Genomic DNA, 27,495 nt, shown 5'->3' with positions numbered 1-27,495 from the left:
GTCTTTGGAGCCTTGGTTCAAGTGTGTTGGATAATGTTGATCCAGATAATTGAGGCATTACTTATATATCCTATGTATGCTTGGAATTTCACACCTTGTAACACACTTTACAAAGAATTTTGATAATGCTAGCCCAACTAGCAGGGAGACAAATAGATTTGCTGTATTCATTTATTGTGTACAGTAATGCAAAAGTAATTTGCCTTATTACCAGAACTGATTCCTGGGACAGTATTTTTTTCTGTGAACACCACCCATCTTTGAAGGCTTTTAATTACAAATAGTTCTTCATTACTGTACTAATTTGTTCTGTTTTACTCTGATGATTTGCTTGAACCAGTCAGTTGGATATACAGTAACAATATACATGACATCTCGACTCCATTTGCTTCCCTGTTTGCTCTTGTAATGCAATTTGGGCATTGAAAGTCTCATACTCAGATATTTTGTATTCTTGAGTACCTCTTGTGACCTCATCTGTTACTGTTACATTCAGTACACAGTACTGTACAGGGTTCGGCCCCACACCTTTCCCATGACAACCACATGGCCACTTTTCTGATTGTTCTCTTTCCTTTGTTTCCCTTGCATTCATCATCAGCTTCGTTATGTTGATTTTCAGTCGTTCTCCATTCCACTTTTTCACCTTTAAAACATTTCCACCATCCCTTCCTGAGATTGTGGTGTAAACACCTAGGTCATTTACACAAAGCAGCTCCCAGGGATGCCATTTACTGGATGCCTTTATTGCTTCTTCTATTACTGTGATAGACAGCAAAGGGCTCAGTATTGATCTTTGATGGACACCAAAGTTTATTTCAAAATATTCTGATATACTTATTATATCGCTTTCACTCCAGCTCTAGTGTTATGGTAGAATAACACCACTAGCTTAAAATGTCTTTTCAGTACACTCTGCCTTTGTAATGCCCATTAAATAATTGCTCCAGTACTCTGTCATCATAGAGACTGCTTCAGTTGTTGATGAAACCAGACTGACAGTCTTATTCTACTATAGTTCAACATTATCTGAACAAAGTATCTGACTTTCATAATAAAAATAGAACTACCTATTCCTGAGGAAGATTTTTCTTGGTTTTGAATTTATGTATCATTTGCAAAGACATCTCTTAGTTAAAGTTGATATAATGTTAATTTTAGTCTATTTTTTCACTTTCAGATCTTAAAATAAAACTTTTTAATGATGCTGGTGTACACATCTATGGAATGGAAGGAGACGAAGTAACCATTAATACATTTAATGGCAATATTAACACAAAGGGGCTCAAAAGTCATAATATTCATATAACCACTAAGATGGGATCCATCATTGCTGATGGGACACTGCAAGGAAATCTTTTTGTAAATGCAAAAAAAACTGTAAGTATCGTAAACACTCTGTAAATTTTTTAGATTACAAAACCTACTTAGCAGTATTGCATTCCTTGGGTTCTAGTTTGAAAGCAATTTATCTATAATGTAAAGGTTTCCGAAATGATTTGAAGAAAAAATCATAAGTTCCACTTGTTTTCACATAAACACATATTAAACAAGTCCATACAATTAGCAAGCTACCTCTGATTTATTTTAATGCCATAATACCATGCAAGACCTTTTAGTTTTACTCTGCATTTGGTTCACTTACATAATGAAAATATATTGTTTCGTACGGCTTTCCGCTGCTCTTACATTATTCTTATCATCTCTCAGTTTGTCTTACCCTCAACTTGCCTGTATCTTTAAAGTTGATATTGTACATTAATTACAGCTCTGTATTCATATACAGATGATAAATAATCACTGAATAGTCTACAAGTATTGTTGATGCAACCGTATAAGTTAACCCCCAAAATTCTGAGGTGTAATTCAGGTATTGGACTACTGTATGCTGTATATGTCTGATAAGTAGCACAGCTTCAAAATTCCGTGACTAATAATTCTAAGTATTATCAGAATTTTACAAGTTAGGCAGAAGTTCCTGAGACTGGCATTTACATCCTATGTACCCTTCCTGATCTTGGTTCAGTTAGGTTATGCCAAAACAACCAGGATCAGGTATCCCCACACCTAACCTAACACTGCAACAGCCAGGACAGTTGTACCAAACATTCTCACACTAAGCTTATCCTTACAGCAATAAGAACAACTCTCCCAAGGTATCCTCCAAGGCTGCTGTACCCAGGATAGCTATGCTAAACTAAAAAACCTGGAGGCTAATTCTCTTCAACAACTGCCACAGAAAAGACACAGCCCAACATTTTACACAACACATTAATGCTATTCACACCATTGCCCCATTGTCTTTTCTCTCACCTGCCCTCAACTTACCAAAACAAAGGTTGCAGCACCTCCCAAAAGCGTAAACAGAATTCCCATGGCTGCCAACCAAAAAACCTTTGCTGTCCTGATTAATACTTAACATTTGTAATGGCTGTCCCACCCACTGCCCTCATATATCTCCATAATACAGCTGAACTTAATACCCTACTGGGACCATAGTCCTAAAGTGGGCATACACTAAGCTGCCAACCATTCACCAGATGATCCTCTTCAAATTGTTATTCAGGAATGGTGTCTAAGTTGAAGACTAACACAAGTGTTAGCCAAATATATGAGTGACGGGTTTGTATGAAGAAACCAATTTTGTTTTATAAAGCTCTGAGTTTCAGTCATTGTTCTTTTGGAGTGAAAGAGAGATCCCTTTTCTTTTCAGGTGGTCTTTTATCACCAGCCAGGCCTCCACATCTTACCTTTATCTTTGGCTGATTGGTAATCATCTTATTGCTCACCCTTGGTTCTGTTGACCCTAGTTTCCATCTTTTTTTATTAAGGTGTGTGTGTCACATCCTTTAGGATTAAACAATTTTTTCTCCCCTCATTTTCAAGGCTCAGGTTAGGATATGACAGTCATTACAGTAGTATTTTTATTACCCAAATTGTGGAAAATTTCATAGGAAACAATACAGATGAGAGCAAAGAGAAAACTTGATCTAAAAATAATGATAAAGATGATTCATATGGTACAAAAAGGCTATTAATTTATGTAGCAAGACTGCATAGAATAGAAGCATTTTTAAAAAGGGGAAGAGAAAAAGCTATAAATGTTTGAGTACAGTAAACATTTGCATAAACAGCAGTGTAAATCAGAAAGCTAAATTATGGCTAACCTAACTGCAGAAATTAATGTCACCTCATACTTTTACTGCCCTTACTGCTGTTTGGAGTATTAGACGTGTTGTAATCAGTTGTGTTTTTTTTATGAGGAGCGCTGCTATTTAAATCTGACATTACACTCTTCTTGCAAATCGCGTTTTCTGTCAGCAGCTCCTTGTTTAGAATAAAATTTTTTCTTTTCATCTGAGGATGTACAGAAGTTAAGTCTTTCTTGCTTTATTTTTATTTGCTGATAGCTGTATTGTCAGTAATTTCCTCAGTAATTTCATGTTTATAATTGAGATTTTCAGACTTTCAAAGTCATTTTTAAATTTTCTGTTTAAGATTTTCAAAATGCTTAAGCATCATAATTGATATTGACTACCTTTTATTGTATTTCATGATTTCATTTACATCCAGAGTATTACTGCTAAGAGACTCCAGGGAATGGCTATGTCCATAGATGCAGAAGAACTCGAAACTACTATTGATTCTTCTTATATAACACAAGGGGAAATCACTGCACACCGTGGGAATATATGTCTTAAGAATCTTCATGGATGTACTGATCTGGTGTTAAGGAAAGGCAATGTTTCTATAAGTAAGTGAATTTTTCATGTTTTTTCATTTTATTTTGTGAGATTTTTGTTAAAGAAGTTACTTCCGTACAGTATATCCTCAAATGGTGTGGTGTTAGCAATTGATACAGTCATCAGTAGTCAGTCTTGTTATCAACTTGAGTATCCCTCCAATCAACCAAGAGCTTTTTCATTAGCAGAGGAACTCAGTTCCTGTCCTATGCATGCACACCAAGCACTGTTTCTAAGTAAGTTTGGAGGGTTGTATTTATGGAATGTGAATTACTTCAGGCTTTGTATTTTTGTCAGTTCTTAATGAATTTGCCATAATTTGTGAATTTTAGTTACAAAGTAATCTTAGGAAAACTTATTTGATTTCGTTAACTTGCATAGTTTTCCACTTGAGTATTCTATTGACTTTTGGTTTTGACTTTGGCTTGTGGATTGGCATACGCTTTTTGTGGACTGTTTATGATTTTGCTTTTGACTGCTCTTGAATGATGTCTGGTACTAGTTCTGCTAGCTTTCGAGTATGTTGTGTGAGTGAGTGCAAGGTGAGGCTACCGAAGGCCGGTAGACCCTCACTCAGTTTGCATGAGGTGTAGGGGCATGTATGTTTGATCAATGATCGCTGCAAAGAGTGTGAGCCTTTGTCTGATGCGAGCTGGAAATTGTATGATTCCTATGTTCGTAAGTTAGAGCGTGACAGGATCAGGAGGTCTTCCTCCAGGAGTGTGTGTAAGAGTCAGGGTTCTATTTCTTCACCTGATAACCCCAATGCAGACATTGTTGTACCTGTCCCTGTGGTTTTGCCTTCGGGCCCTGAGGTTGTGTCTGCGGGGTTTGGCCCTGACGGAGATCATGAACACCATCCGTGCTCTAGAAAACAAAGTGTCTTAGCTACAAAGTGCTGTGCAGTGTAGTGTTCCCCTAGTGTCGTGGAGGGGCGTCAGATCGGCCCCATAATGCTTCTAGGCCTGGACCTCTGTCAGACTCCCAGGACTCAGGGAGAAGGCATGTCGAAAGCCGTAAGAGGGTTACGGGGCTTCCCACCGATCTGGCGCCCTTCGGCAGGTCCTGTTGTCACTTCCCAGGCTGCCAAGGATCGTGCTTCGCTCGTATCCTTAAGGACTGCTTTTCGTCCTCCGAGCGTCCTCCCTCGTGAGGGGGTGGAATTCTCGTAAGGACTCTCGCCCGCTGAAGAGGAGCTTTAGAGAAGACGCTTCACGTCAGTTTTCTCCGTCTGTCGCGGGATTTTGAAGCTTTCCGCCACAGAAGAGGACCAGAACGTCGTCAGAGGAGGGCGTTTGCGGCGCCCCAGTCGCTCTAAGGAGAGAGCTGTTCTTGCTCCTGTAAGGAAGAAGAAGGCATCCCTCGCCCCTCTTCTTCCCGTGAGGTTCTCCTCTCCTCCTGGATATGAGACCTCTCCTTCCAAGAGTATCTTACGAGATATGCAGCGTCAGTTGGCCTCTCTTCTTGCCAAGAAGGAATCAGAACCGCATCATCGCAAGGACTTGAGGCTTCCCATTAAGAAAGTCCAGGAAGTCCCCTTCTCCTGCTCCTTTTTCTTCAACACCATCTCCTGCTTCTTCGCCCTGTCGTCCTCACAGCTCACGAGTTCCCTTTAGTGATTCTCGTCATCATCATGACGCCGCAAAGCAGCTATCCAGGACTCTTCATTAGCTGCTCGTCAGGGCGCTTCTCTCGCTGCCGCACAGGATGTTCGGCAGGACGCTCAGCATGACGCTAGGTTGGGCTCCCGATCGGATGCTCTTCAGGGCGCCGCCAGGGCGCCTCTTTAGTCGCTCGTCGACGCCCAGAGCATTCTGATCCTGCAGGGAAAAGTAAATCCCTCTTCCGTATCGGACCTCAAGGCCTTCGTTCCCTGAAAGCTTTTTGTGATTCTCGTGGTTCGCCCATTCATGAAGGAGAAGTCTCTGGCGATTCAGAGCCTGCGGGTTTTGATCAACCTTCTGCTTCCTCGTCTTCCGACTACCAGGTGTTAACGGTCTTCTTAAGGACTTATTCGGTGATAAGTTTAAACCCTCGGCTCCTCTCTCTCCTCCTTCGCAGCTTGCCTCTTCCAAGCGAGGAGAACGCCGGGGTTTGTGAAGATGACTTCTTCACTGGCTACGAAGAAGGTCTTCAAGAAGGTTAACGCCTGGATGGAGGAACGGAAGATGCAAGGCAAGACTTCTTTTGCCCTTCCTCCTTCTAAGCTTTGCGGTAAGGCGGGCATGTGGTATGAGACAGGTGAGGACGTCGGTTCTCGAGTTCCTTCTTCGTCTCGGAGGAGATTTCGCCAGCCTTGTCGCGCTTCCAGGAGGCCCCTACTGTCGACTGCTAAGGTTTAGTGGACGATGTCCGAGACCGACCATCATCTGAAGGGACTCTTCCGATCTATGGAAGTTTTCAACTTCTTAGACTGGTGCTTGGGTGCTTTGGACCTCAAGCTTAGAAGCCCCGACTCGATCAGCCTGGGGGAGCTATCCAGTGTTTTGAATTGCATGGATAAGGCCGTCAGGGATGGCTCAGAGGAACTGGCTTCCCATTTTTGTACAGGTCTTTTGAAGAAGAGGGCCTTGTACTGCAATTTCACCTCCAAGTCAGTTTCGCCGTCACAAAGGGCTGAATTATTGTTTGCCCCTTTGTCGAGCCATCTCTTCCCCCAGCCTTTAATCAAGGACCTCGCTTCCAGTCTTAAGGAGAAGGCCACGCAGGATCTTCTGGCCCATTCGTCTAGACGTCCTTCAGTCCCTTCTACGTCTTCGTCAGTTCTGTCCTCCAAGAAGAAACAGCCCTTTCGTGGAGGAGCTTCTTCCTCGAAATCGACTCCGCGAGGGAGAGGTTTTTCCAGAGGAGCAGCCCCATCGAAGCCCAGGGGCAGAAAGTGATCTTCAACTCCTCCAGACACCTGTGGGAGCCAGGCTACTTTCATTTGCGGGAGCCTGGAGAGCGAAAGGGGCGGACTCTTGGTCCGTCGAAGTTCTAGAGAAAGGCTACAAGATCCCCTTTCTCGATTCGCCACCCCCTTTGTATGCGTCACCCAAGGATCTGTCGCCTTCCTACCATTGGGAAAAACAACAGATCCTTTTAGATCTTTTGGAGCAGATGCTCGTAAAGAGCTGTGGAGCCAGTTCAGGATCTAGCCTCTCCGGGGTTCTACAACCGACTGTTCTTAGTCCCGAAACAGTCGGGAGGTTGAGACCTGTACTGGACGTAAGCAGACTGAACCGCTTCATTGTCAAAGAGAAGTTCAAGATGGAAACGTCCCAGTCTGTTCTCGGAGCTCTAAGACCAGGAGATTGGATGGTCTCTCTGGACTTACAAGACGCATACTTCCATGTTCCCATACATCCTCAGTCAAGACAGTACCTGAGGTTTGTACTGGGGAAGAGTCTTCAATTCCGAGCTCTTTGCTTTGGTCTCAGCACAGCTCCCATGATATTCACAGTGATCATGAGAAATGTGGCGAGGTGGCTTCACTTGGCGGGGATCCGGCGTTTAACTTACCTAGACGATTGGCTCATTCGGAGCTTCTTCCCAAGCTCAGTGTCTGGAGGACCTAAATTCGACATTGGAGTTGACCCGAAGTCCCTGGGACTTCTAGTCAACAAAGAGAAGTCCCATCTGATCCCGACTCAGTCCATCGTCTATCTGGGGATTCAGATGGATTCAGTGGCTTTTCGGGCGTATCCATCCCAAAAACGTCAACAACATTGCTTGGAAAAGTTTCGTCTCTCCTGGGAAGGAAACATGCTCGGTGAGGGAATGGATGAGTTTGCTGGGGACCATTTCCTCGCTGGAGAAGTTTGTTTCCCTGGGAAGACTTCATCTCAGGCCGCTCCAGTTTTTCCTAGCGGAGAACTGGATGAACAAGGAGGACCTGGAAGAGACCTTGAAGATCTTTCCGTCTGTCAAGACTCACCTGAGGTGGTGGCTCGACCCCTTGTTACTGGCAGGAGGCGTTTCTCTACGTCTTCAGAGCCCCGACCTAGTGTTGTTTTCCGGCCCAGCGTCCAGGAGGATGGGGGAGCAACACTAGGAGGGGAAGAAGTGTCAGGCACCTGGAGAGGGGAACAGGTGTCCTGGCACATCAATCTCAAAGAATTAGGAGCTATCCATCTAGCCCTTCAATTCTTCGAGGATCGAGTGTCAGGCCGGGTTGTTCAGGTGAATTCCGACAACACCACAGCCTTAGCTTACCTCAAGAAGCAGGGGGGTACTTGCTCCCGTTCCTGTTCAACCTGGCAAAGGAGATCCTGCTTTGGACTCATGCTCGAGGCGATCACAATTCTCACGAGGTTCATCATGGGCGTGGAGAATATCCGGACATCCTTCTCAGTCGGCAGCATCAACTTCTGCCGACGGAATGGACCCTTCACGAAGAGGTGTGTCTGGATCTGTGGAGGTTATGGGGACGTCCCCTAGTGGACCTCTTTGCGACGTCCAGAACAAAGAGGCTTCCTCTTTACTGCTCTCCTGTCTTAGATCCAGGAGCCTTAGCAGTAGATGCCCTCCTCTGGGACTGGAAAGGCCTAGATCTTTACGCTTTTCCTCCCTTCAAGATCCTGGGAGAAGTGATCAGAAAATTCTCAGCGTCGGAAGGAACAAGGATGACTTTAATAGCCCCCTTTTGGCCAGCAGCGGATTGGTTCACAGAGGTCATGACCTTCCTTGTGGACTTCCCAAGGACACTCCCCCTGAGAGTAGATCTTCTCAGGCAGCCCCATTTCCAAAGATTCCACAAAAACCTCCCCGCTCTGAGTCTAACTGCATTCAGACTATCTCGAAGTTGGCAAGAGCGAGGGGGTTTTCGAGAGCAGTGGCAAAGGCTATCGCCAGTGCCAGAAGACCCTCTTCTAATTCAGTCTATCAATCGAAGTGGGCCAATTTTAGGAGATGGTGCAAGAGCAGCGGGATTTCCTCGACCACGACCTCTGTGCCTCAAATAGCAGACTTCCTTCTGCATCTCAGGAGAAAGAAAAACTGGCAGTCTCTACTATTAAAGGCTATAAAGTATGCTGTCGGCAGTCTTCCAACACAGGGTCCTAGACTTAGCCGACAACAAGGATCTTCACGATCTCTTGAGATCCTTTGAAACTGTTAAGGTTCCTAGGCCCATGACTCCTCCTTGGAACCTAGATGTGGTCCTGAAATTTCTTATGTCAAGTCCTTTTGAACCTATGTCTTCTGCTTCTCTCAAGAACGTGACTAGAAAGGCGGTTTTCCTAACTTCTCTGGCGACGGCGAAGAGGGTTAGTGAAGTTCAGGCTATTAGCAAGCACATTGGCTTTAGGGGTCCTAATGCCGTTTGCTCCCTAAGTTCTTTATTTCTTGCCAAAAATGAAAATCCTTCAAACCCGTGGCCCAAGACTTTTGAAATCAAAGGTTTGATTTGGAGATTCTTGGACAAGAATCAGAGAGAGTCTTGTGCCCTGTCAGGGCTCTCAAATTCTACTTAGCCAGGACGAAAGAAAGCCGAGGCCCGTCGGACAATCTGTGGTGTTCGGTTAGAAGACCTGACTTGCCAATGTCCAAGAATGCTCTGTCATTCTTTTTAAGAAGTACTATCAAAGAGGCTCATTCTTCCTGCCAAGACGGTGACATGAGGCTTCTTAAGGTGAAAGCTCACGAAGTGAGAGCCATCGCGACTTCGGTGGCTTTCCAGAAGAACATGTCTCTTAACGATCTTCTGGGTACCACCTTCTGGCGGAGTAATTCAGTGTTAAGCTTCATTACTTACGAGATGTGAAGTCAACTTTGAAGACTGTTCTTAAGCTGGGACCATACGTTTCCGCAGACACAATGTTGGGAGAAGAGGGCAATACTCATCCTATCCTTTAGGGGTTAGGTGGTATTTTTTAATCTTGGTTTTTGTATTCTCGGTTGTTGGGTGGCCACCGATGTGGACGTCCCAATCCTTTAGCCTATGTTAGGTTCAATGGCTTAGATAGGCTCGGTCAGGTGGTTGGTTGTTGCTCCTTTTCCCTCTCAGTATGGTCATATGATCTAGTCCCATTGTGGTCACGCCCCCGTGGACAGGTCATCTAGATCTCACCAGCTTTATAGGTCCCTACCTTGCTGGAGAATCTAGTAAAGCAGAAGCAGGCTTGGGTGACAGTAACCTCGAAGTCAGCTATGCTAACAGGTAAGGAACCAAGGCGTCAATCGCCTACATTTATTTGTTTCCTAAATCCTATTCTGTCTCTACCCACCTCCAATGGTGGGATTCAGCTGTATATATATCTGACAGGTAAGTTTCATGAACAAAATGATATTTTAATGATAAAATAAAGTTTCATACTTACCTGTGGCAGATATATATAATCATAGTGCCACCACTCCTCCCCTCAGGAGACAGTGGCACTAGAAAATCCTGAATAGAAAATGGGAATGGTTCCTGATACCCGCCTTACTCCCAGCGGCGGGAATGGGTATTAACCACCTGGCCCCACTGCGTGCCGCAAGTTTTGAATTCTGTCCGGACTTGGAGGCCTGCTATATATATCTACCCAGGTAAGTATGAACAAACTTTATTTTATCATTAAAATATCATTTTCAGACATATGATTAGTTGGTTTTCCCGTTTTCAGGTGGGGCTCCGTAGGGGGTTAGTACCATCAGTACACTTCACATGGTGCATTTTCAGCATTACTGAAGGTTCTTTGCAGCCTCCCTTCGACCTCTGGCTGCAACCCCTTTGTTCTATTTACCATGCCTTGTCCATATTCTCTTCCATCTTATTCTCTGCCCTCTCTTAACAATTGTTACAACAATGTATTCAGCACTGAATTACCTCATAGGTCCCAGTGCTTGGTCTTTGGTCTAAATTTTATGTTCCTATCCCTATTCCTTTTCAGGTGGGCTTCATGGCCAGATTGCGGGATTTGTTGGTAAGGGCAACATGAAAGTGCAGGTTACTGAAGTCACAAGTAATTCCACTCTTCATGTAAACGAAGGCAATATGAACATTTCCATCCTGGAGGACCCAAGGTAACAAACTATATTAATATTGTACCTCACTTACGTCCTTTCATTTCATGGCATTTTCCTACTTTTTTTTTTAATAAAAGGGAAAAATAAAAGTTGACAACTTTACACCAATCAGCACAAATATTAAAATGCCATTGGAATACAAAAATCAATAATAAAACAAGTGCAAAGTTATATAAAACATAAGTATTGAAATTTGTGTAAAGTTGCACCTCAAGAGACAATTTATGGGTCTGGCTTTCTGATAAGGAACATAGTCTGTTAATTAAGAAAAACCATATATTACAGCAGCGTGCAATTGAATATTTTATAGATATCTTACAGCTAACAGCAATCCCATATAGTTTATTAACCTAACTAACCTGCACTTTACACTTACCATTCAATTAAAGAGTTATATTTAAAAATGTAACACATCTGAAATGGTTGCATAGTGAGAAATAATGATAATAATGTAGTTAAAAACAGAAGTCTGTTAAGCTGACGTGTTACCAGTAATATAATTTACAGAATAGAAAGCATTTAAGAGCTTACTCTTAGAGTTGAAAAACAAACCTTGTAATTGTGCCAAGAATATAAACTTAAAAATGGCTGTTGCCAGACAAAATTTACATTTTCAAATTATCTTGCCTTTATTTAAGATATGTAAAACCAAGTTTACATAACAAAGGAACAGTTACAAAATAAATGCATAACTGTTAGGAAGTAAAAGTGATATTCAAAATATGAAAATAAAGGTTTTGCCACCAGTCGCTTTATCTGTGTTATAAATTTGCAATCCAAATAAAACTATTATATCATATATACTGTACTACACTTTACACATTATTACAGTCCTTTGTAGTATAAGTGGTAGTTGTGCAGAACATCAGCTGTTATCCATACAATTGTAATTTTTTGTAATTGCAGGTGATTATTTCTTTCCTCACATTATAGACCACTGGACTGCTCCATGCAGACCCCCAGAGGGCTGAGGATCCTAGTTTAGGAGCCCTTAGGCTATGCCATTGTGACTCGTTGCTTATGGAAACTCTTCCTTCCTAGAGTTTTTTATTTCGAGCTCCCAACATTTTTTTTTTTTCGGAACTGGATTTCTGGCAGCTACATTATCCACATCCTCCTTTTCTTGACCTTATCTGCTTTGTCTGCCCTCCTAAATGGTGGTTCAGGCTATAGCAAACTATGTTCTTGCATTAAACATTTTTATAGACCCATTAATCCTAATTTCTAGTGCCCTCCTGCCATCCCTTCTCTCTCCAGATTTGGCGAAAAAGAATGAAAATGGCATCACTTCATCGACTGAAAATTGGGTTGGGAACATTCATTGGGATTTTTCATGCATCACCTCTCTTCATGTGCCTGAATACATTATGCACTGCTGTTTATGAATAACATTTATTGTAAACACATGGTCTTTTGCTCTAGATTACACTTTGTCAATATCTGGGTTCAATGTTAGGTTGTAGGCTGCCAACATTTCAAATCATCCAAAAGCATGTTGTGAAAAATGTTATTACACTTGTGGAAAAAGCTCTTCAGTTATATTAACCCATTATTATTGTTATAAATTTGTTACACTTATACATTTATATCAAGAACTTTTATCCAGACATAGTGTAGCCCAATATTATGTAAAAAGTATTTTTGATAATTACAGGCACAATCTGGAAGTAACTGCACCATCACTAGAGATAGCAGATGAAGTGTTGATGAAGGGTTCTTTGTGTGCCGATACAAAACAGACTTTCACCATAAAAAGAAATGAAGATCCAGAAGGTAGTACTTTGATAGCTACTGTACTTAAAGGCATAGCATATTTGAAAAGTCAGGATTGGTTTTCAGCTCTTGGCATAAAATCAGCCTTGTAGTGGTAGGCAATGAAAGTATTTGAAATCTGGTGTAGTCGGTGTATAGCAGTTGCACGGCCTAGGTTTATCTTAAATGTAGGCATAAGATTGTGTGGTGAGATAGTAGTTATTCTTTACACTGTAAAAGGTAAGGCATTTATTTATTTTGTGAATGTACAATTACTCGTGTTGTAATATTTATTTCAAAGTGATGCTGCTGCTTCTATATCATCATAATGTTTTCATGGAAACCAGTCATACTTTAAATATGCTTTCATTTGGTAAAGATGGTAAAGGTAACATTTACAATCAACAAAAGCCTCCAGTGCAGCTAGTCTTTTAGTAGTCTTCAAAGTATTGTAATTAAATGTGGGATACCACCTAGTGCACAGTGAGTTGCACCTTCTATGGTATTAAAAGCTATTTGGGACATTACTCTCAGCCTAAGGTACATAACTTTCTGCCTTTTGTTTTTGCTCACTTTCCAAAGAGGAACAAGTCAAGCACTGTGAGTCTAGGAATGAATGATGGCACTAATTTAGTTTACAATATTACTAAGAGCAGTTGATAGTATTGTAATAGGAGTTTTCATATATTCACTATTGTATGTTATTTTTGTAGGTAATTCATATCACTTTCCAATACTGTATTGTCATTGTTAACTAGATTCATTACCTGTCATCTTTATATGTACGGCACACATGATTGTCCTAGCTTTCCAGGGCTCCCAGCCTATGCTCCAAAGCATTTTGTTCTGGAGTAGGTAATTTCTTTTTTCACCAGAAAATGGTTTGAAGAATAAGTCCGGGAACAAATACAACAGTGAAATAAGGCTGTCTTCACAAGTTGTAGATCTTTATGAACTTGTAATGTATAGATTTATCCCAGTGTGGTTTGCGGCTCTGGAATTAGGAGCACTATTCTGTTTCATAAAATATATTGTACAGGCAGAGAATAAAGCCATTCTTGTGCACTGAAAAACTATTTGAAACGTATGGTTTAAGTGTGCTTCCTTTGTTTTGTATGCTGACCAGCCCAAGACTTAGTTGGCTTGTTTTAATGCTGATATTTGTCTGCTTTCTTGTACAAGCATTTTGTTGTAAAACCAGGGAGGAGTTTGATTGCAGTTTTGTTCCCTTAAATACAGTACATTTCCAAGCAGAAGATACTGTTCAGCCAACCTTTGACCCCTTGACATACATGTGTGTAGGTTGCATTTTTTTCTTATGCATCTGGATAACTGTTTTTATTGTTGTTGTAATTGATAATTTACTATTCAAGTGACTTATGTGTAATCATGAAAATTTATGCAATCTGACTAATCTTGTTTTTGATGGGCTGAAATGGACAAAAGTTGATATCCAATAGTCTTTTAAGTAGTGTCAGATTAGAGAATGAGTGTAAAGTTTTCCTTTAAGATGGTTGCTATGATCATTGATTACTTTGGAAAACATTGTTTTGTTAAATTAATTCTTTGGGTACTGAATTCAATAAGTATGATGGGTGATCTAAGTTTATTATGCAAATCTAGGCAGTTATTGTTAAAATTGTAATGGATGTACATGGTAATGTATTTCATGTATTTAAGTTTTGTAATATCAGTTTTCACCTATCATTCCAGAAAAAACTTTGTATTCTCACTGGTAGAAAGAGCTAGGATCCTCCGATAAACTCATGTCAGCATTATATAGTATTCCACAGACAGTGAGGGTTGCCAGTAGTGCTCAGCAAATATTTGTAATGATTTTATCACTGACAAAATGTAGTTGAGAAAAATGCAGTTTGGTGGATGAATGATGAAACTTACACTAGGCAAGCAGCCATACTCCATTTGCCTGACTGTTTGATGGCCCCAAAAAGATTAACATGAAATTAAAAAGATTAATGTGGAATTAAAATAAGGCTAAGGAAGCTGCATCTAACCATCAAACCAGAAGGCAGCAATATGTTGTTGTTGTTGACTTTCATGGTTCATTACTCAACATTTAATCTGTCTGTCCCTTAGAATGTTAACAGTGCTAGATGATTATATAATTTAGTAGAGCTTACAGACACTAGATTCTAGACTTTCAGGACATTGGTCAGTGCTTACTTTTATTTATATTTCATTATGCTTTAAGTGGTCAAGTGTGTGTCACAAGTTATCATCTTTGTAATCTATAAAATAGTTTCAAGAAATCTAACTGCCAAGGGAAAGTAAAACAATGTCTATATGTGGTATATATTAAACAGAATCCATAAGAAAACTCTGAAAATAGACATTTGATCAAATAAATGCACTTCATTAGGCTTGTACAGTACTGCAATGCTTGGATATTAATGACTGGTAAATCTATATAACTGATCAGATAGTAAAATGTCATATTTCAAAAATCAGGTACAGTGTATTAGATTTAATTACAGATTGTGATATAATTTTTCATTATAAAATCATAATATTATTGTAATGTATTGGCAAAATTTTGGGTTTTGTTGTAATTTAAATTTTACAGAAGAAAATGATCATAATAATGTAAAATGAATTTATATACAAGCATGAAACTGAATGATGAATGTATACTTGTGCTACATATATTGCATATATAAATAGCACAGTATACTTTTTTACAGTATTTACACCTCAAACATATTTACATAATTTAGTACTGTATGTGCCAGTTATATTGTCTTATATATGAAACTGTATTATTATAATTATGGTATTCATTCCATGCACAGAATTTATATTTACAAGTAGTTTTTGCAGAGAGACATATGTTGAATAACATAAAATACAATTATTTTACAAAGTATAATACTGAAAATTTACCTTAAAATTATGCCAGACAAGCTTTATAGAAGACACAATGACAGCTGATTCTTTGAAGTCTAAAAAATTAAAATGATAAAGTTTAAAATTAAAGAACTGAGTATTGTCAATCAACAATTAACAAGAATAAATAAGAAATAGGAAAGTTCATCAACAATGAACCATCATTTGTATATTGTAGCAATTTGCCTGAACGTATGTGATATTTACATGCTTTGCATCTATGTAAAATGTAACATCCTAGTTACAATATACAAATAATAATTATACTCAAAGATCCTTGTGAAAGGTACACAGACTTCTGTTCCACCACAAACTTCAGTATTATTAAGGTGCCAAAATGTGAACATCGGTGGAAAGTTGCTGTGTATATGTAAAGAAAGACTGTTTTATGGCAATATTTACCCTCATACACTGTCATCCACAGTGTCTTTGAGAGCATCAAAAATCTTCTCATAAACGAGGGGCTTTGCATCAGTTGCCCATAGGAAGTCCAGGTGGCTAAAAATAGGATTAGAGACTTTATAACTTCCTTTTAAATGGGGCAACTGGTTTTCCAAGTGGAGAATGTCCTGTTGAGAAGAAACTATAATTATAATTCATAACTAGTTTCACAATAAAACACAATCCCATTAATCATAAATAACCTTCTCTATACAAAACAGATCAAACTGCACCAACTATATATAGAAAAAGAAACCACACTGCATATGCTTCTCTTATTCCTCTGTTACCCTTTATCTAAAGAGTAAGGGGAGGGGAAGAGGGTATTAGAAATAATGCTCATTGTAATTATGGCCACTTGAATTATACTGGTCACTGAGAAGAAAGGAACCACCAAAAGAAATTGCAAGAGAACCCTTTCAAGTAGAACACCAGGACTACAGCTGAGGAAGAGGCAGTCAAGAATATTGTTACCAACACATATGAACAGCAGAGAATGGAATAGTCAAGCACACTGATATTTCCTTGGGCATCAGAAGTTGTGCCAGCTGAGTAGGCAGTGGTCATGAATACAGCAGAGGAGAATGGAATGGGTAAGAACATTGATGTTTCCATGGCCCCCAAAGTTGTGCCAGCCAGATACACAGGATTGGTAGGACTAACAGGAGGTAAGCTGAGACCAACAACAATGAAGCAGTCAGACAAAAGGTCATGTGTGTTAGCAGGAATAGTGAAATACAGAAAACCAGTTACAAAAATGGGGCAGGTACATAGGCATGGCCAAATACACAGGAGCAGTCAAGTATACAGTATCAATGAGCACATGGAACAAGAAGCAAAATACATAGCAGAAGACAAGTAAGCCAGGACAGTCAAGTACATGGGAAACAGTGACCACACAATTATGCAAAAGGGGCCAAAACCAAAGGGGCAAGAACTTGAAAGGCGTGCATCTAAGCAGGAAGAAACACCAACAAGCAGCAGAGTCCACAGGCAAAGTGGCAACTCATGAGGCCACAACCTTGTTCATGGAAGAGTTAACCACAATGAGGAACTGGCCTTAAGAGCATAAATAAAACTTTAGACTAGCCAGGAAATCACTATAGGCAGGAGAAGCAAAGGCCGATATGTCCCACCCATGGGTATGAGAGAACATATAAAAGAAACAGATACCCATTGGTGAGAAAATTCTTCAGGGCATCCTCACTTCAAAACAAAATCTAAGTGACACAGAGTACTGTTCTCTCAGGAAACACAAATCCAGTGCTCCTGATTCAGTCTTTTTATTCATTTTTCGGAAGATACTTTATGTCCTTGTTAGAACTGTTATTACTAATGTACATATAACATTGCAAGCTTTCTAACCATATGTATGTGAAATCTCTTCCTAAACTGTATATAGAATTGTTAACCATTCCTCAGGTGTGAGAAAACATCTGACTGTATATAGACATCCCTCTGATTTTCCCTAATGTCAAATGCCACTTTTACACTCGCAAGAGTTCTTGACCTGTCAAAAGATTTTGTGTCAATAAATCAGAATACCTTGAATCTGCCTCTTCTTACTTGCCATTATAAGCCTATGACTGATTAAGGCCTATGAAACCTAAAAGGATCACTCTTAACACAAAGATATGTATGGCAGAGGAAGCCTCATCAAAAATAGTTGAGACTGGTCTTGGAGCAACAAGAGAAGCGTAAGTACAGCGCTAAAAGGGATCATATTTATATAACCATAGGGAAAATGGTACTAGATGTGAATTCACCAACTTGTCAACATGTATTACATTGGAAGTAAGAAAAAAGCTTAACACTACTTGGCAACGTTACGTTGAGTCTGAAATTTTGGACGATACAAAAAATCATGTTGGCTCAGATTTGAGCATGACTGTACAGTCTCTGATTATTTGATTTTTAGTTCTTATTCAGCCTGCCCTTTGCTTGATTTGCCATTTTAATCTCATTAAATGAACACGAGAACCAATACTGATTATCATTGTTCTTAAATATCTGAGAGACCTATGAAAAGGAGGGCTGGATAATGAGTAGAGGAATTTCACAGAAGCCCTTTGCATCAAGTAGCACTGGAAGGAGTCTGGGTTGTTCCACTGCTAGCATGCCATGGTTTGCAAATGATGTTTAAGAACTCAAGTTGGAGGGTTCTCCCACGCTGCAGATTATTCCACTAGAATAAAACCCTAATGCTCCTGTTTCTTCACTCCAACTCTTGGCTAATCATTTAAGCATGCATGGTAAATGTTTGACTATTTAAAAAAAATCAATATTGTACAAAAGTTTCACATACATACCTTTTGACTCGTAAGCCAATCGTTATTAGCCCAAAATAATGTGATGGGGATTTTTATCTTAGCAACATCATATTCTGGTGGTGTTGGTTGACCATACATTTTCATATTTTCTATTCTGCCATGATCAAATTGTTGAAATCGACCTGAAAGAAATCAAAAAATTATTCTAATTTGAACTTGGCTGAAGATAAGCAATTTTACAATGTAGCTGTTGTCTACACACAAGATGCATTGAGGTTTCACGTCAAGAATATCTGAACAGACTCTAAGACTGCAGTAATGAAAAATATTCTTCACTAGTCAGTGCTACTCACTTAATGAAGAATATAGCCACCCATTAGAATTATTTCAAAGTAAATATTTAATCTAAAAAACAGACCAATTCTACTAGTGTTAGAGCCAAAAAGGCTAAAAAAAAAAAATTGTGTTCTCATGTTAAATATTCTGGACACAAAATAATGAAAATATGCCAAAGTCTGGCCATTGTTTTTTCTCATGCTGTGGTGTCAAAATGAAATACTGTGCACAGCTTTATCAAAGATACTACACTTCTTATTTTCACAAGCAATTCAAGTGTTAATAAACTTAAAACTAATAACTGGATGGTCTTTATTAGTCAGGCAAAAATCTTAGGTTTTTTGAGGTTCAGTGACTGTTTTCCCTGTACAGCCAACATTTGGAAGTGGGTTTAAAATGTAGAAATGTTTTTCCTCATTTTTTGCACATAGGTTTCCCTCCCCCTCTTGTTTCCTTTCCGATTCAACACACGATTGAAGGTATAAAGTTTTTTACTCGGTTAGCTTTGACATAAAAGTATGAATTAGGAGAACAAAACCAGGTTTCTAAAGCCATCCTTGATGTTAAGAATGCTACAAAATCAGACATCCAGCTCATTACAATAAGACACGACTCCTACCCCCAACTGGAAAAATTCATTTTTGCTCCATGAAACAAGACTTACTAACCTTCTGCAACTCAAAGTATGATAGATGTTCAGTAACACTTTAACCTTGTGCATCCTGATTTGCATTTAAATGGTGCAGTTTTAAATGTTAGTGACTCTGAAGATTTTAGGTGTAACATTTGATAAGACATCCAAGTTATGAGAAGCATATATGCAATATTGCTTCCCCTGTTTCTCAGAAAGTATCTTGAAGAAATTTTTTCCAATTGTTTCAGGATGAAGCTTTCACATCCAAGTATTTTAACTCTCCTTCCTTGTTGGGAGTACTGTTCTCCAGTAGGGTCTTCAGGTGCTGACTTTCATTTCAATCTCTTGAATAGTTACGTCAGCATTCAAGTTTTGCAGACTCAGTGCTGACTTGCGGCAATTCACTGTATTTGTTGCAGCAAAATGAACCACAACAGCAAACGGTGTCATTTTCTAGTATCAGGTTTAATACTACTCAGTCTGCTGGGAGTTTTGGCTACAACTATATTGTGGAATAGTTTGCCTGCTGCAGTTGTGGAGTCTTCTCATCTCCAAATGTTTAAGAGACGACCAAGTTCATTCTTGCTTTCTGTTGTTTTCTCTTAAATTCAGGTGCCTGTTTTATATTCTATTCCCTCATATTTAATTATTCATCACCTTTTCCTATAACTTGTTTTTCTTCGCAGGCTGATTTCCCTTTGGAGTCCTCTTGGGTCTGTAGGCTGTTGACTTTGTCCATAAGGGGTTTTCAGCTAAGATTTAAGTCAAGAAAGGGATAACTCATTGCTACATGCTTCAAAATTAAATGTGTCATGTGAAAATGAGTGGATGGTGTGGAGAGATGAAATACTGTGTATGGAAAACCATATGAACTTCCTTTCAGTGAGAGGAGAGATAATGTCACATCCCTTAGCATCCTCAGGATGAAGGTAATAGAATCAAAATAACCTTCTGCCTTATGGAAAGTATATACGTGGTGGAAATACATACAAAATTTAAATGTACACTTGTCAATACACAAACATGAAGGCTTTATGGAATATGAAAAAACAATCACATAAATGTTGAGGATTTATATCCTTTCAAAACCAACGATATAAACATGGGAATTATGGATGACAATGCAACCGTTCCAGGAATTTTGGTGGCCCAGACCTATGTAGCCTAATTAACATAAAAGGTGACCTCTGATACACCAGGGCATACTTGAAGCCTTCTGGGCTACACACTCTGGAACTTAGGGGGCAGGAAGTTACGTGGTCCTATTCCGAGCCATTACTGACCAAAAGTAATGGAAAAAGCCTCTTTACCAATCACTACTAAACTTGAAATTCATGAGGTCAAACTGAACAACTTTGAAATTCATGACAGGTATATCATACAGGTAGAATTACCATGTAAGGAAGATTAGCCAATAATACAAAACTATCATTTGACAAAATACTAACCAGACCGTCACTCATACCCACATGGATTAAATCCTAACAGGTGGATTACTGATATGTAACAATGCAATTTAATCCAAAAAATATATATATAATTAGGGAAAGTTATTTCTGCTGACAAATACAGAACCGCTGAGGAGGGACAGCTGGGTGAAACTGGACCCAAAATTCAACAATCTTCATACTTACATTTGAAGGACTTCAGGATCACAGAATCATGCTGCATTAAACAATTTCCTTAGGGAAATATCAAATACATTAGCTTTTCTTTTTATTTAGGCCCTGCCCCACCTAACTGTCCAATTTCTTCAACCATGTCTTGTTCCAGTTTTGACCACTCATTTGTGAAAGGTTAGACCCGATCGCTACATTTTCCATGTCTTACATTTTTTTCAGAACACTAACCTACCTGAAGAAAATCAGCAGGCAGAAGTGGAAGAAGTGTTTGGTGGAAAGATCAGCAGACACGGGTCCAGGATAATGGGAACCATGGTCTGGGAAAAAGGTAAACATTACCAGGAATTACATGAATTTATAATTACTACTCCAGCATTATATAGAATATTCTACATATGATATATTTGAATTATTATGCAGTAATCAACAGGCAACAGAAATTTGCCTGATTAACTCTTGATGGATCCGTCAGTTATCAAAAACTGAAGATTTTCACATAATGCTTGATTACTGCATGCTTTGTAGGGGTCCCACAAAGAAATGAGTAATGGATTTGTCATAAGCTCCTCATCATTGCCAAATAATCTCAGGACAAACTGGAAAAGCAATAATACACCGAGTTGTTAAATACAGCAGTAAATGTTATTTCACACAGTGTTTACAGATATCTGTCATGTTGCTTACCTATCACACCAAAATACCTTACAAATTCAGTGTAAATTTATTCATGCCTTTCTCTGGAATTCATGCTCCCTTAAAGTATAGAAGTACTGTAATTCCATACTGGTATCAAATTGTCTTATATTCACTAGGCCCCTCTTAATCCTCTCAGTCCTTTATTAACTTTCATTAATAGCATTTTACACAGAAACTTACTTGTAGATCATTAACCACTGGTGCTAAATATTTGATAGGTGAACTGATGCTTGTAACTGTTGCTACTGGGGCCAGGGCAACCATCGATGCAATTCTCTCTTGGTATTCAGGTTGCGAGCTCATAAGAGCAAAGAATACTGTTGTACCCATTGAATGCCCAACATAGTGTAGCTTCTCCACACCAGTTTTTTCAAGGACGAAATCAAGCATGGCAGGCAAATCATATTTTGCCATTTCATCAAAGCTGCAATGAAAAAAATTTATCTTACGAAAAATTTACCAACTCAAAATATTTCATAGCTACAGTATTGCAGTACAGTTTTCTTTCATATACCCTTGGTTACCAGAATTAAAGATCTTGACATACCAAAAAAACCATCAAGATATCAGTCAATAAAAATTAAGGTAACCAAAAATACCAATTCTGAGTGCTTGGTCGCTATGATTAAATAATTAGCCAAAAAATATATCTTGACAGCAATGGGGGTCTGTTCAGTGCACTGCATATTACTAGGTAAGAGAAACTGAGCTAAAATCAGTTACACCAAACACACCAAAGTCGCACTTTAGATTACACTATACTCGGCTAACTTTATCCAGAAAAACCCTACCCAGATAATTCTGACCTACCTAAGTAACCACCAGCCAGCCCAACTTTAACCACGCATCTCACTAAACCAGACTAGCTTAAACTATCTTCTTCCATAAAATTACCCTGAAACTGAATAGTCATGCCTCAGTTACAGGACGTTCTGTCCAAGGAAAAATCTACTCCATTAACAGACATCTGCATGATTAATGAGGCAAAGATGACCAGCTAGAACATGTATGGGTTAACTTGTCATGTGCATAGTTCACACTCGAAACAAAGGAAAGAGTTGTCTACCCAGTACGCATATCTGCTAAACTTTGCGAGGGTGTGTTTGTGTTTTTCATAATAGAGTGCTAAGTACAGTAACCGTACTGTACTTAAGTCCTTATGGTTCCTAAGAGGGCTTGAGATGCCAGCAAGGTTTAGCTTATTGTGGAGGATGCTGCGTCCCTTTGCAAGTCCATAGCTTGAGGGTGACTAATGATGATGTGGAGCATAAGGCAGAACTCACCACAAAAGAACTGCAAGACCTTCACAGGCACAGCAACTAACAGTTGAGGAGTTGTCTTCTGAGGAGGAGGATGGAAGGGGGGCTGTCCCTAGTTCATAAAAAATGTGCGGAAACATGGAAGAATTGAAATGTTTCCTTGAAAACTATCCTAACAAAGCTGTAACAAACCGTATTTTAAACCTGCTGAATGACAAAGCTATCTCTAATTTGTACTTCCCTATCTTCACCCTGCTACAACTTTTACTGATGACTGCATCTGTACCAGTTGTTGATTTTTAATATACCACTTTATCTCTCTTTCCATTTAAGCCACATTCACCTGCTGTTTCCACAAAAATTCATATGGCTTTTGTTATTTCTTCCAAGGAATGGCCTAGGATCAATCAATGGTCTGCATGTAGTGTCACAATTCTTAGATTTCCAATACTAAAACCTTCCATGGCATTTTCTAGTTTTTCAACGATAAGGTAAGTTACTAAGAGGAAGAATATGATTGATCCATTCCACCCCTGTCTTATGCCATTTGTCACTTTAATTCTTCTTGTTATATATTGTTGAGACAGGGTAGTGTCATTTGTATATAACTTTGGTAATGCATTTATTACCTCAGCATACCATAGTCCATATTTCATCAAAACCACAATAAGACTTTTCTTGTCCACTGAATCAAATGCTTTCTGGAAGTCTATAGATACTAAAAATTAGGGGTGTGTTGAATGTTCCTTGAATGAAATAATCCAAAACGTACAGGTTATCAACTCTTCTCTGTGCCATAAAGCCTGATTGCAGTTCATGCATTATCCCTATAGTTCTAATATGAGTTTCCATTTTGGTCTTCAAGATCCCCACGAGTATTTTAAATCCACATTTATTATTACTATTGACCTCAGCTCTTTAGCCGTCGGGGTACTGTTCACTATCATAAAAGACACAGTACGTATACGGGTAAACATAACATAAAGACGTTCATCTATAGTACTGCGAACGTTTTCTTTGGCTACCTTTAATTACATCGAAAACTTAGGCTGATCCTTCCAACGGTAACTATTGCAAATACTAAGTTATTTCTCCTCAATAAAAGTAACATTATTATAATACGTGCGCCTACAGTAAATTAAGTTTCTTATAAACAAGAGCATTTTACGATAGTTTACCTTTGAACATGACAATATAAAGTTACCCAAACTGTTCATAATGTGACGAAATTGATGCCCTGTGTTCAAACAGCATTTGCCATACACATGTAAAGTACTCGAGAATTTGTATGAAAATATGATATTAATGAAAGCAATCTCACCTAAATTTCCAGAACTGAGGATCCTCGAGCGTCAGGTTTTTATGCTTTCTTGAATAGATGTTTCCTCGGATATTTCCCATCCAGACATCATATCCATCGTCTGACAGTAAGTACGCTGCCACGGAGATTTAAGGATTAACTTACAGCAATAAAAATTTAAAACAAACAGTTCAATATACAAGATATGATTTGTGTAAAGAGAAGCTAAATTAAGATAAAATCAAACAATATTTGTTCGCGGAACGTCGATGACCAAAAATAATACATGGGTACAGAAATGAGAATGAAGAATTATACGTGTAAAATATACAATAAAAACGGAGTTTTATCTTGACAGTTAACTGGAATTCCCTATTAAGACTTTGGTAAAAGATTACCTCTTCATTACGAGAGATTTCTCCCCTTAAGGGAGAAATACTGTATGTGCACCACAAAATGTCCACTGCATGAAAAAACCTAAAATCTATGAGGAAAATCTTATCAAAACGTACATGATTCAAGCAACGATGTAAATTGGTTGAGCAAGAGGGTTAACACCAAGGTCTTGGGATAAAACCAGATTACACGAACTTGCAATGGACCTCTGAGGTCTGGGACGAGAGGAAATAAGTCAAATTAGGGCTGAAGGCCACTTCAGTTGTGGTAGTCATAAGACGTAACCGTAATACTTATTTTGCATTCAAATACCGCGTGGAGTGAATTCATTTACAAAGGTTGACGAAACCGGGCGACAATAAATGACGTAGACTGAAGAAATACTTTACTATTATTCCCTTCAACAGAGTCATTACTGGGGTTAGAAATGTTACACCGTCTTGCTAAATAAGTGAGGAATTTTAGGAGATGAGTTTCAAGCCAAATATTTCTTCCTTCTCCGAAGCAACGTCCACATTATCCGGACTCGATTTCAAGTCTTAGTAGTACACCTACTCTTAAGCGAACTCCTGATCGGGGGTTTTTAAAAACTACCACTTAAAGAGGCTGGTTATCACGGGCTGCAAAACTAACTACCATTCTAACTGAATAAATTCGCCATTTTATCCTCACCTAAGCAATCGTCCTTCGTATTTGTATTCCAGTTGTCAGACGACCCCATCAACCCATGCTGCAAAAACACCACCTTCGTTCTCTTAGGTTTACTCGTGTGGTAAGGTTTATCTGCTTCAGGGCTCCTTTCAGATCTCACGTTATTTAGAGAGACAGTGGAGTTTAATCTGTGAAAAAAATCATTAAAGTGTATATTCCCATGAACTGCAATAGGTACATAAATGAATGCATTATTATAAAAGTATAGTTTAGTTTTACCAGACCACTGAGCTGATTAACAGCTTCCTAGGGCTGGCCTGAAGGGATTAGACTTATTTACGTGTCTAAGAACCAATTGGTTACTTAGCAACGGACCTACAGCTTATTGCAGGAATCCGAACTACATTATAGCGAGAAATGAATTTATCACTAGAAATAAATTCTCTAACTCTTCATCAGCCGGCCGGGGGAATTGAACTCCGGCCCATCGAGTGACAGTCCGAAGCTCAACCGACTCAGCCAAAGAAGGGCTATGCATTATTATAACATCATACTGTCTCGCCCCCGGAAGGGATTACTGCCATCAGTGCATCTCGCGCGGTACACTGTAGGCATGACTTGAGGTTCTTTGCAGCGTCCCTTCGGCCCCTTTAATAAAAATAAAAACTACTGAGGCTAGAGGGCTGCAATTCGGTATGCTTCATGATTGGAGAATGGATGATCAACATACCAATTTGCAGCCCTCAAGCCTCAGTGGTTTTTAAGATCTGAGGGCGGATAGGATAAAAGTGCGGACGGACAGACAAAGCCGGCACAATAGTTTTCTTTTACAGAAAACTAAAACGTAACAATTTCACTTCGAATCAGAATTTTCGTAGATGAAAAGATATGCTACTGTAGTATGAAATTCGTCTGACGAATTAGGCAAAGCTATGGTCCCAAAAGGCGAGGAAGGTTTATTGCACTTGCCATGAATATTCCAGAATTGTACGGAATCAGCTTTACCTTCTGGATGTCGAAAACACCTCTGGACTTCCGTCTTCCAGAAAAAATGGCTCAAAGTAGTGGTTTCCTATTTTACACCTTCCCTCCCTTCCACAGTCCCAACCACGGTTCCTAGAATAGTTTGGACCCTGGTCCCTACTGCCAGTACTTATTAAGAAATGTCCCTACTGCCAGTACTTCTTAAGGAAATGTCACTACTGCCAGTACTTAAGGAAATGTCCCTACTGCCAGTACCTATTAAGGAAATGTCCCTACTGCCAGTACTTATTAAGGAAATGTCCCTACTGCCAGTACTTATTAAGAAAATATCCCTACTGCCAGTACTTATTAAGGAAATGTCCCTACTGCCGTACTTAAGGAAATGTCCCTATTGCCAGTTCTTATTAAGGAAGTGTCCCTATTGCCAATATTATTAAGTTAAAATGTCCCTACTGCCAGTACTTCTTAAGGAAATGCCCCTACTGCCAGTACTTCTTAAGGAAATGCCCCTACTGTCAGTACTTAATACGGAAATGTCCCTACTGCCAATACTTCTTAAGGAAATGCGTGCTACTCCCTATTCCCGAGAGCTAGCTTTATGCAAGTTCTAGAGTTCTCTAGTCCTTGGCTTTGCGAATCTGGTTGAGTACCACGACGGGACACTGTACCAATACAAAACCTTTCGGTTCCTCCTGTCTTTCCGTCAATGCTGATGATTGGCGAATCTAATAAGAGGGAATGCTACCCGTGCTCGAAGTGTCTGTGCCTTAATTTATCTAATAATAATAATAATAATAATAATAATAATAATAATAATAATAATAGAATAATAATAATAATAATAATAATATAGGGTATCTCTAAGTAAGCATATCTGAAACCACATGCCATCGTAGAGCGAAGACGTACGGGAATCATGCTACTTTAGATCAGTAACATCTGTCCACTTTAAACAGTCCAGTTCTCACAAGTACAGTCAACCAATTGCGCTAACTCAGACAAGTCTGAGACCAAGGTCTACAGGTGAGACAGTCTGGGACACTTCTCTCTTACCTTGCATCCTCGTAGCTGAGCGTCGGCTGCTTGGCGTTTGGCGGAATGTGGTGAATGGTGAGGAGATAACCGTCATTCGTGACCACGGTATGTGTCTCGACGTCGTAACCGGCAATTCGACCAAGATCAGCCTGAGGGAAGAAGAAACCAAGATCAGCCTGAGGGAAGAAGAAGAAACCAAGATCAGTCTGAGGAAAGAAGAAGAAACCAAGATCATCCAGAGGAAAGAAGAAACCAAGATCAGCCTGAGGGAAGAAGAAGAAACCAAGATCAGCCTGAGGGAAGAAGAAGAAACCAAGATCAGCCTGAGGGAAGAAGAAGAAACCAAGATCAGCCTGAGGGAAGAAGAAGAAACCAAGATCAGTCTGAGGAAAGAAGAAGAAACCAAGATCAGCCAGAGGAAAGAAGAAACCAAGATCAGCCTGAGGGAAGAAGAAGAAACCAAGATCAGCCTGAGGGAAGAAATA

General features: G+C 39.5%; 1 protein-coding gene and 1 pseudogene across 3 annotated transcripts in view; one reads left to right on the top strand and one right to left on the bottom strand.

Annotated features, from left to right (window-relative positions):
- LOC136836384 (protein FAM185A) overlaps positions 1-17,378 on the top strand; it is a 279,836-nt gene extending 262,458 nt beyond the window's left edge. For all 3 annotated transcript variants that reach the window (XM_067100580.1, XM_067100579.1, XM_067100578.1), the window contains exons 4-7: positions 1,181-1,380; positions 3,574-3,754; positions 10,595-10,727; positions 12,385-17,378. In XM_067100580.1, the coding sequence (XP_066956681.1) occupies positions 1,181-1,380; positions 3,574-3,754; positions 10,595-10,727; positions 12,385-12,595 (725 nt within the window). In that variant the 3' untranslated portion in view covers positions 12,596-17,378. The remainder of the gene's footprint in view (positions 1-1,180; positions 1,381-3,573; positions 3,755-10,594; positions 10,728-12,384) is intronic.
- LOC136836385 (gastric triacylglycerol lipase-like) overlaps positions 14,784-27,495 on the bottom strand; it is a 53,119-nt pseudogene continuing 40,407 nt past the window's right edge.

This window comes from Macrobrachium rosenbergii, chromosome 56 (genome assembly GCF_040412425.1).
Source record: "Macrobrachium rosenbergii isolate ZJJX-2024 chromosome 56, ASM4041242v1, whole genome shotgun sequence".
Lineage (NCBI taxonomy): Eukaryota > Metazoa > Arthropoda > Malacostraca > Decapoda > Palaemonidae > Macrobrachium > Macrobrachium rosenbergii.
Note: the sequence above shows the minus strand (reverse complement) of the source record. Positions and strands in the feature narration are given on the sequence as shown.